The sequence below is a fragment of the Megalops cyprinoides genome, chromosome 13 (genome assembly GCF_013368585.1).
Source record: "Megalops cyprinoides isolate fMegCyp1 chromosome 13, fMegCyp1.pri, whole genome shotgun sequence".
NCBI lineage: Eukaryota > Metazoa > Chordata > Actinopteri > Elopiformes > Megalopidae > Megalops > Megalops cyprinoides.
In genome coordinates this window covers 8,589,208-8,600,478 of record NC_050595.1, presented here as the reverse complement: position 1 = coordinate 8,600,478, position 11,271 = coordinate 8,589,208, and the positions used below count along the sequence as shown (strand labels likewise).

Genomic DNA, 11,271 nt, shown 5'->3' with positions numbered 1-11,271 from the left:
TATCGTTGCTCTGCGCTGTAAGGTTAACCCAACGCATTTAGTGTTTTCCATTGGCATCGTTTCAGTCCCGAATATAAATGTTGAGATGGGAGTCTTTCACAAGTCAAGTCGGAATTTCTCATGTGTTACGTCACGTGTTTGCTGAATGGGTCTGCAGAAGCTGCTATTCAAATATAAGGGAGACACGTGTGCCAAGATTAGCACATGCATAAACCCTTGATGAAAAATTCGGTCAGCCAACTCAACTTTTTTGTTGATGTGATATCCACGGTGACCCCCAACATGGAACTATGCCAACCTCTCAAGCTCGCCGAGAAATTTTCACTTATGTTAACGGCGAGACTTTGGCACCACCTAGCGGAGCTTTCTTAAAGTGAGATACATGCAGTATAATATCAAAACATCAATTTTGTGATGGGAGGATGGACTTGAAAGGTGCGTATATCCCCATTCCGAAAAGAACTTGGCTAGCATCCGTGTATGCAGTAGCAAGGGTGACGTTGCAGCCTTACGGCATTCTTGTTCATAATTTCTACAGGAATACACTTCCAATTATTTGTCAGAGGCACTTATCCCAAGCAATATAGAAGTAGTAATAATGGTAAACCCATATTTAACCCTTTGTAACTTTTTTGACGTGCAAATACTAGCCAATATGAGAAATAATGACACCTTCAGGTTAATATTTCATTTGTGAAGACATGCTACCAACTAGAACATGTGCAGTATCAGCTTTGAGCACCATAGTTCACTGCATCTCTGGGCAACCATTCAAAAGAGGGCATGTCCATGTTTCATATTTTATTAAAATACAGAAGTATTACAGCTGAGATATATAAAATAGCATCCAATTTGACAATGTTACAAAATTCAGAGAAAAGTGCACAAAAATGAAAAAAAAAGTTCTTTACAGCATCAGGTGTACAAGAGTTGCACAGAGAAAAATAAATATAAATAAATTAGACGGGAGAGGTGGAAGTTCATCATGAAAAAAATGCCGCTGTAGTTTTACTGTTTCCTCATAAGACACATTTCATAACTGAAAATGTACCTTCTTTTGTTTAAATATGATTTTCCCTGTATAAGTAAAACATTGTACAAATACATTATTTTCTTCTGTAATAACAATAAGCTTCTGAGATATTTCTTGAAAAAAAAAAATCATGGAAGACAAGGCCAAATAACTACTTCACCGACAAAAAGAAAACCCTACAGTGAACGATCAGAGCATTGGCTTGGAATAGGTGCATATATGTCTACATCAAAACAGTATACAGTAGTGTGGATTCCAGGTGAAAACGCATCATGACATGTTGCTGTATTTTCATTTGGCTGTTTGCACAGTCCAGAATGACTGATTTGCTATAACCACTGTGTAGTGCAAAGACTGGGAGGCAACAGGCATTCTGAAGTGAGGTCTTGCCAGCAGTGTCTTCACTTTGATTAGTTATTTGCCAGAAGGTTTGTCAAACATTCTGCATATATTGGTTTGAAATAAGTTTAAAATTTGTAAAATCTCTGCACATTTAGATTAGTGACCAAATGATGCACTTCACTTTTATTTCTATACAGAAATGATCAATGCACAAAACTTCAATTCAGTAATGAGCTACAGGGGTCCATGTAAAGGGGTAGCACGATATTTCGCTTCCTTTTCCTTTTTTTGGTTGTCCATTCTGCTAACCATTTAACCGGAGAGCAAGAAGCACACTTTGGTGAAACCTACAGCCAACACATTAACAGGCTTTGTCCCCCAAAACATCTGAGTAGTCCAAATTCTCAATGGCCATTTACACTAGATTCCAAATAGAAATACATTTTCTGTAAGAGTCAGTCCTGGGGAATAATCCAATAACTACACTAATGCAAAAGTTCCCAACAATAAAAATGTCAGTCAGGTCAGAAACTACATTCCTCTTGTCCTCTTCTGTAGACTTTCTGCTAAACCACCAAAAAAGTCTGCAAAGACCTGGTCAGAAAACATTGGGCCAAAGGTTCTATTGATCTCTGCATACAAACACCGTCATGCATTTATTAAGTACCTTCCAGTACTGATACAAAGCAGGGGCATCTACATTTTAGGAAAGACTGACATTATAATATTAAATATGCACTTATATTCACCAAGTTTGAAAAAGTTGGAAGTTTGCACATTATTCTGCACACAGCAGTTTTAAGGTAAAACACATTTCAAACCCCTCCATAATCCATAAGCATGGGTGAGTGATGTTCTGAGCACTGATCAGAGATCAGCTATGTAGAGGGTGGGTAAACTAGTTTAGAATGCCACTTTGAGATCCACACAGAAGTCTCAAGTTAAGGGCAAGCTATCATCTCTGGGACATCACCTGATAGTCACTTTCATTTAACACCAAAGATAATTTGGAATGTGCCTGAAGTCTGTTTCAATAAAACATTCAGATTAAACAACTGCAGAATGTCAAACAATATTGCTTTAAACAAGATGCCATCCTATCATTCAAAACATTTAATTATGCATATGCAATCTGTATCAATCTACGTTTTCCTTGACAAAGTATGGAAAAAAAAACCGACAGGAATCAAATGATGCACTGGCGTAACAAAACAGTAATCACAAACAATTATCAGTAATATAAAAAGAATCACTTTTACAGTCTTTGAATGCAATACAAAAGAAAACTTATCTGCCCTTTAAGGTCATATATAATAATTATGCTTCTGGATCCTATAAATATTATACTAATGCCCATACTTTAAAAACTTTTTTTGTTCCTTTTAGTTTTCTTAAAAAAGTAAGGATTATTTTTTTTAACGAAAAGACAAAAAAAGAGGGGACACTATTTACCGATCAAATTCATATACAGTAAACTAACTGAGTAGAGGAGAATGGGGGGAGTCTGCCACTGGAGACAAAGCTACGAGGTGCCAAGCAGCCCTTGGGGTAAGGACTTGCAGGCGGTCACCAGCTCTCCTTCACGCTCTCGGGAAGCGCAGGTGGCTGCGTTTCGGGGAGGCGCGCCTCGGCAGTGGGCTCCAGCGTCGTCGTCTGCTTCTTGGAGCTGCAGCAGGGTTTGAAGAGGCGTGGGTCGATCATCACTTCGCCAAAGCGCCCTTTGTAGACGATTCCACAGCAAACCTTTTGCCTACAGAAGACGAGGAGAGAATTATGCACTAATTTTTTTGGAGGGTCTTTATAACATGGCATTCAATGGTGTCTCTAGTATAGAGAACTGAACTACACAGATATGCACTGGAACTATATGGAAACAGGTGTTGATGGCTTTCATACCTCTTCCAGTAGGAGAGGTCCAGGAAAGAGAACATGGAGGATGGTGCGGAACGCCTTTGCTTGGACTCAATGTCTGAACCGTCATCTGATTGGTTGCTGTAGCTGGGAGACTGGGAGGGAGATGTGCTGGAAGTGGTACTGTGGGCATCTGAGTCTAGAGGACAATTAATGAAATAAATGAGTTTGAAACTGCGTTGACAATGTGTACACTGACAGTTCACCGAGGAGTACACATAACACTCGGAATGAGCCATCGGAAAACCAAGGAAATACCTGTAAGGGGACCAGGACAACCTGTATGAATAAAGAATGTTTCTTTTCATTCAACACCAACTTACTTTGCCTCTTGAATTTGTGAAGCCTCTTGAGTTTGCTTTTCTTCTTCCCATCGCTGCTCTTTATCTTCTTGGGTTTTGTCAGCTTGAAGCCTGGGCCTGCCCTCGCATCCACAACCTTCAAAATATTACGACCATATGCATTTCAGAGCCAAGACACTCACAAACCTGGCAGCCTTAAAATGAGGGGTTCATAAAAAAAAAAAAAAAACAAATTCCCACTATCACAGGAGACCAATTACAACATTCAAACGTGTGTGAACCATTTACATGAAAAAATTTTGGATAAAAATATACAGAACTTATGCTACAAGAAAAAAAATCACATTATACAGTGACTCACATGGCTCCAGTTCTTCTTAGATCCAAGTGGCAGCTTCTTCCATCTCTTCACTAACAGGACACAAGCATTGCAGATGTCTCCTACCCGATCTTCCACCAACCTACAAACACAACAAAAGGATTGGTGTTAAAACAGCACGACAGGTGAAAGGTATCAACTGGGCAAAGCCTTACAGGTGCAACAAAACCACCTGTTTTCTGAGAACAACCTCTGGAATGCTTTCACGTAAAAGAGCATGTACATAACTGATGGCAGCTAGATTTAGTAAAGTTAGAGATTACATACAATTTTTTCCCCAAGTTCATATCTCACTAGAGGACTTAAGTTTACAGGTGTCACACAGTCGGATTCACGTGTTGCTTCTGTACTGCATTTCTGGGCGATAACTTACCCAAAACACAGTCTGAAGTTTTCTTCGTATCTGCTGCTGTCAGTGAACCGTGAACTGGAGGACTTCGTCTTGCATATGCAGCAGCCCTCATGACTGCGGTAAATCTTGGATTTATGAAAGCCAAACATCTCACAACAGGACGTTGAGTTCGACGAACAGCGCAAAACTGTGGACACAAAATTCGAGAAATAATGGGATATCCATAACAGCATGAACAAAACCACAAATATTCATTCATGCAAGGCGTAAAATTCTTGGAAACAGCATGTGAACAGATCGGTTGCTTTCCACGGCTGAAAAAGTGGGCGGGCACCACACACATCGAAAACATTTCTGTCTGATATTTTGGTTAACTCCGTGTTTACCCCCAAATTACCACAACGGTACACTTCGACTGAGCCTATGGAAGTCTTGAAACCAACGAATTTGTTAATTTACGACAAAGTCAGTCTGCTGACCCATTTTACATGCAAGATGCCCTGACATTACTGAACTGAAAAATCCAGACGCAACATAACCCACTTTCTCCCCCATGAGCTTGCGCTAGACACCGTGATGCGCTTCTCAAACGTCCCAGTTCCGGCGTGCCGCAAACTGCTGAATGCCACCGATTTAGGTACGAGTAAAACGGCGCTAAGATCAACGTTTTCATTATTACTGCTTTGCGACTGACCTGAACAGTTTTGAAAACGAAAGATGTCCGGATTACTGACTAACAAAAAACGACGCGCAAATACAGCTATCGCAGTACAAGTGATTACACATTCGGAAATGCTATTTTGGGTAAAGGGCCTAATTACACGATAAAATAAGACGCATTGCCGAATGTCTACGCATTACAACGTCACTTGCATTTAGAGTGTAACTGTATCTATCAAAACCTCTTGTTCTGTTGTTGACGCCATCGTGTAGCTTTTGCTAACAATCAAAGCACCAAGCAAAAATAAAAAAAACACACTCTTAAGCAATGCAATATTATATTTGCTTGAATACGACATAACAGGTTATTTCTGTGTACACTTCAAGCAAGTATCAAAATTCCAGCCGTTTTGAACTCTAGTGAGCAGAAGCAGCCAAGCTAATGTTTGGGACTGCCTCAAACAAAAAGCGGGGAGGTCCCTTTTCCTAAATGAACGTTAACACAAGCATGCAACACAAACTCATAACGTTACAAAATTTAACAACCGCTGTTCAGGAGTAAATCGCGTGTCCGTTATCCGAAAGAAAAGAAATCTGGGCACTATCTGAATTCCATTACGTGAGAAATTCTAACTTTTGTCTGAGAGCGCGAAACTGAGCTGTCCCCCATTTAGTTTTTGTTTCTTGCCACCACGCCACGCTCCCCGTCCACGTTCTCCCATTGTTGCGCGTTATTGATCACCTTGCAGACACGCTTCTGTCTAGTTTTATGCATGCGACAGACATACATTAAGTTGGTAACTTCAAATGTCACCGTTCTAAAACCTCTGTTAACAGTTTATACCAAAAGAGTGCGACAAACTGGAGAAACAACAAGACTCACCACACAAAAACTTTGAATCCTTGCTGATTTCTTGGTTCTACACTGCGCATGCCTTACTACGACTGCATACAGCTGGATATTAGAATGTCATTAGCATAAAACATTTACACAAAACGTAGCGCCACAGCAACACCATATATGGTGTAACGTACTGGTTTGAACACAAATGTAGCCAATAGGGGAACTCTATGGCAGACATTTAAGAATGTTGCATCTTGGGAAAAGTAGTGAACATGTAAAGACACATACGATTATTTCGACATTTAAAACTACACTTCCCATAATTCATGTATAAACGGAGGAGTCAAACAAAACTCTATTGTTGGACCGTGCGTCTGAAATGGCGCGAATGAGATTTAGTAGCCTGATAGTTGCAAGAGACTCTATTTTTCTGGGTCTGGTAGTGTAATTACTATTTTTATTTGTCCTCGAAGCAAAATTGTGCCATTTAGTGTATTCTTACTTACAGAGAATTTAAATTAGCCAACTGAGCAGCGGAAGTTCGTCCTGTGTTTACAAGGATGTACAGCCATTCGACTCCTCCCACAGAAATACCCATTTTGTGTAGATGCGTGCGCAGTCTGGGTTTCATTCACAATTTAGTCGTGAATAATGCATGAATGCAGTGCCCGGTTAACTCCCCTTCTATTAGAAAAAACGGATTAGTGAGGACTGAGTTATCTACGATTGCAACAAACGCCTGTTACTGTAAAAAGACCATGCGTCATGCTGTGTGCACAGAGACGGAGGAAACTGGCTTGAACTGTTACTTCAGTGACTATCGGTGCTCCAAACGTGGAATCGTAAATTACGATGGCTACTTCGTTTTACATTTACATTTATTCATCTGGCAAATGCTCTTATCCATAATGACTTACAAAAGCGCATACAAAAATGTTAGGCTGAGAGCAGAGATCAGCCTACCAAATTAAGTGTCGCAACCGATAGCAGAAGTAATTACATAACTTACAACAATTCTGCCAAATGACATAGTCGGAGCAAGAGGAAGTTTGAGGATAGGGCACTTTTACGTAGCAATTATTTTGTCAACTCACACTTCCCTCAGATCAGATCAGTTCTATATGGACCAGTAGTTTTAAATGCCATTTATAGCTTAATTGAGCTATGTTCAACAATTATTGTTTCTAAAGCATGGGGCTAACAAATTAGTAATATCAACACTACCCACGTTTCTAAAACGTTAATGACATCAAGCTAACGAGTTAATTAGAAAAATTGACATTTGTGGTGTGAAAGAAAAAAATGAGAATGAACTTCATTTTTTTTTATTGAGACTTGGGCAACTTTACATGAAGTTCAAAGAGCATGGATATTCAACCTCTTTGCCATAGCATTTCTGCTACAGCTTTGCAGCATGGAAACATTTTCAAGGAACACGGAAGCCCAGTAGCCTATTAACACAGAATTTTGCTGGAGGTGATGAACAGTAAATGACGAACAAACGAAAAGTGTAACTGTTAGAAAATGTTTACTGTTTATTAATGAGGACAGTTGAAATACAAGTGTAACTACTTTGGACTACCTAGTACAGAGCTACAGTTTTCAAACAGCGTGGGTACCAGAGCAGTTACAAAGATATAAATGACTCCTAGAAAACCACTTCCCAGGTAACATTGTTAATTGCAATCAACATACTAGAGCGAATCAATTCTTGTTTTGTGTAAAAATATACAATACACTTTTACATACACATATCCAGAATTGTCTCTTTTATTACATTTTATACACTGTACACAGTTACTCACTTATATTACACTACATAACACATCTCTGTCAAGAAATATATCAAAACAACCCCCCCTCTACCAAAAAAATCTCTCCCAATAAGGTTGTGCCAGAAACACACAGGTGAGCCACTGTTCAAGTCTCACCAGAATGAGAATGGAAAATTTCACATGTGCTTCTCTCAAGCAGTAATGTTTTGAATTCATATTATGCTACTCAGTTCTATTGAGGGAAGAGGTAACCATTCTCTATCATCTTCAGTTCTTTTGCAAATCGTTTTGTCTTCCTGTGCAGGTGAGTATTGCATAGCAGAACCAGAGGCGGTTTGGGGTATGGGAGGTGGAAGCTGAGAGCCTGTTAAATGTACTGGAGAAAAGTGAGGGCACTTACGAAAAGGCAAACTACCTGGAACAGCCTACCTGAAGGAACAGCAAGCTTCCATTAAAAAAAAAAAAAAAAAAACACTGACAGGGTGGAATTTTTTGCCTGTCATGGCCATGCCACACCACCGTACCTACAATTCCCTTCACAGAATGTTACTGCGGGGGACCAGCCAATCCCAGAGTGCAGAAGAAAAAGAATGTTGAGCGTGTGGACTGAGGGTTTAGTTTGTTAGAGGTATTTGCAAGTAAGCCACGAGTTCCAATACTTCCAGCCTGAGTGGTGGAAACGCATGCATTCTGGACCCATACTGGGGCACTGTTACTGTCACTGAGTAGTTTGTCGCATGTTTGAAGCATGGTTTTGTGAATGGCTGATTACCAGTGAGTACAACCGTACATCAGGTATGTAACTGACAATATTAATGGTGACAGGAGGTGCCTCTTTTCAGCTTGAGTAGAATGATATGTAGATTTGGACACTAATTTTTCCATAAATGGTCCAAGTCTTGGAATTGGAAGATATAGAAAACTATTTTAAATGCATTTCTTTCCTTCTACATTAAAAAAATCATATTTCTTCCCATCTTTAGTACTTATAAAGCATACTATTTCATCATTTGCTTTCGGCTCTGCACAACTGTTAAATGTAAATTCGGACAACAGAGCAAGCAACTTGACAGACATATCAAAATAATACTGCTCCATTCTGAAAATATATTAACAGTTTTCTGTTCCTTGCTTTCCTCTTAAATATAGCTACTGTCAGCAGTTCACAACAACAAAAAGATGTAGTTTTCATTAATACAGTATATCACAGATGGGCCGTCTCCACCGAAATAAAACGTACAAATTATAATAGAAAACATGTTTTAAAATGTCTAACAGCACACATTGTTGAGGATAAAAAATAATGACACATTTTAAAAGGCTCATTGCACTTATTATATGGCAAACATAATGGTAGCTTTAAAATAAGCCAGAAATTGTCCTTTGTTCAAGTCACTGTCCACATAAAAAAGTAACAGTTCCCATTGTTCCCACTGTATCGGGTCCCACAGGCATGGAGGAAGGACTAAATGCCTATGCCTTTGACTAGGGAGGCCTCCAGAGTAATGTTGAACTCCTGCAAAGTCTGCAGCACTCTGATCAGAGAGTTCACCAGTGAGTGGTCCTTTATCAGTGCCGTGTCCTCGTACATCTGCGCCGTGATTGGACAGTCTGCCAGGAGAGCTATCCAATGGTGCAGTAGGTGGTCCCTGTGGAGAGATGTACACATTGTTAACTGCTGAGGTCAGTACAGCCAGGAGGGTGGCGTTGGGGGGGGGGGGGAGAAGTACAGTTTACTTTGCCCATCCATGGAGCAAGAGGGGTATATACAGTATCTCTGTAACACAGTGTTAACAAGCCATTTAGATGAATGAAATGCATTGTAGGGAGTGGATTCAAGGAGCTACAGCTTCCTGCTGTTGATGAAGAGCAGCATTAAAGAGCTGATTGAAGTGGTAGGTACACATTTACTGCTGGTACGCTCTTCGCCGCAACGCGGGGAGAGGTGGAGTGTCACATAGAGACCACAACAAAGGAGCAGAAATCGGGTAGGGTCCCAGTGCGGCTGCAACAGCTCCACAAACCACTGCTACACCACACGCTCACACAACACGCGGGGCACAGGCACGCGCTACTCACTGAATACAACGGCCAACAGCACCCTCCATCACAGAGCAGATAATGAGACGGATCTGTTTGTGTTCACTTGCCACCCTCCATTTAAAACAATGAGAGAGGAGGAATAACAGGAAGACGGGCCGCTCCGCCATGGCTGGCAGCGGAAAGGCCTGCCCGCTGATTACACCGCGATACACGATAAGCCCGCGCAGAATAGCACGTTCCCCCGTGATGAAAACGCTGCCATGTTAGCAACAGTGTGAGCCAGACTGAGTCTGCGGTCTGTGGTGTTAAGACTATGACAAGCAGTTGTGCATCTGCATAAAAGCAACCTTTTTAAACTGATTCTCTCCTAACATTACCTTCACAAAATGCGCTCCGGAACAACTGAAAACTATATACTATTACTACTAATACTACTACTACTAATACTAATAATAACAATAATAACCATGAACTGAGTTGCCAAACAGGGTATTGAAAGGAAAGCAAAAGTAACACACGTCTAGAGGTCAGAGAGCATCATTCGAAGGTTTGAGGAGCGGTCAAGGTGTTTTGCACCGGCGACTCACCTGGCTCCCAGACACACCAGCATCTGGAACTTTCCGTCCTTGCCGATGTTCCTGGGGGTGCTGTTGATGGCGCGCATGAATCGGCAGAAGTCGCGCGCCCTTGTCTGCCAGTTCTCATCCTGTGCCATCTCCCTCTGCTCGGGGCTCTCGAAGTGCACCTGCGCCTTTTCTGAGGGGCACAGAGCGAGCGGAAGAAGGTAAGGATGGAGGAACAGAGTCACCGAACGACCGTAAAATGCCATACGCACAGACTGCAGGGACGCTGACGCGTCTCTGTGGCAGGGGAGGGCGTACCTAGGAAGTCCCAGATAAAGACGTTCTTGAAGAGGCGCGGGGATTTGAAGCCGTGCTGGAACACCTGCTCCAGAGCCCAGACCAGGCCATACTCCCCACAGAGCAACAGGGTCAGGCTGCCCCTCTGGGAGAGAGGAAAAGAAAGGGGGAGATGGAAGAAAGGGGGAAGAGAGAGAGGAGAGGAAGAGATAAAGAAGGAGAGGTCATCACACTTATTTTACGGTCGTCAGAGGGAGAAACTCAAGTTTGTCCACCCTACAAAGCCAATGTCAACAACCATGTTTATCTAGGTCTTAAACAGAGTTGAGTAACTAGGTAAAAAACTACAGTCCATCCCAAATATGCTAAACGAGAGATGAGATTTTGTGCACAAGTATGCTACTTGACCAAATACATTCTCGCCACTCAGCATGAGGTGTATGAACATTAATAAGACTGAAATATGATGAATTGAGTCCTGTGGCTGCACTCTCTTGCTCACCTCTTTCTCTGGCTTGTGGAAGTGCTTGACGATCCCATTGATGGCCTCTCCTACTCCTTCCTGGATCTGACCTGTGTTTAACTCTACAGAGAGAGACAGAAGAGGTCCATATCCTGACAATCAGAGAAAGTGCATGTGACCCAACCACGGGTGTTGCATTACACACCCACAGCTGCGCAGGTCTTGTTTTCGCTTCTGTATTTGGAGGAAGTGACACAATATTGCTCAATGCTGCCAAAAACAGAGCAAAACACAACACCTCAAAAGG

General features: G+C 41.5%; 2 protein-coding genes across 4 annotated transcripts in view; both read right to left on the bottom strand.

Annotated features, from left to right (window-relative positions):
* Window positions 1-2,804: 2,804 nt before the first annotated feature.
* LOC118788535 (SIN3-HDAC complex-associated factor-like) lies at window positions 2,805-5,895 on the bottom strand. Its single transcript, XM_036544561.1, has 6 exons — window positions 5,863-5,895; window positions 4,341-4,506; window positions 3,950-4,049; window positions 3,610-3,724; window positions 3,272-3,425; window positions 2,805-3,125 (listed from the first exon to the last, which is right to left on the bottom strand). The coding sequence occupies exons 2-6, from the start codon at window positions 4,466-4,468 to the stop codon at window positions 2,942-2,944; spliced, it is 681 nt and encodes a 226-aa protein (XP_036400454.1). The 5' UTR covers window positions 4,469-4,506; window positions 5,863-5,895; the 3' UTR covers window positions 2,805-2,941.
* A 1,479-nt stretch (window positions 5,896-7,374) lies between these two features.
* The window catches only part of LOC118788526 (DENN domain-containing protein 5A), a 46,362-nt gene continuing 42,465 nt past the window's right edge, over window positions 7,375-11,271 (bottom strand). For all 3 annotated transcript variants that reach the window (XM_036544545.1, XM_036544546.1, XM_036544547.1), the window contains 4 exons: window positions 11,004-11,086; window positions 10,523-10,646; window positions 10,229-10,397; window positions 7,375-9,247 (listed from right to left, as the gene is read on the bottom strand). In XM_036544545.1, the coding sequence (XP_036400438.1) occupies window positions 9,064-9,247; window positions 10,229-10,397; window positions 10,523-10,646; window positions 11,004-11,086 (560 nt within the window). In that variant the 3' untranslated portion in view covers window positions 7,375-9,063. The remainder of the gene's footprint in view (window positions 9,248-10,228; window positions 10,398-10,522; window positions 10,647-11,003; window positions 11,087-11,271) is intronic.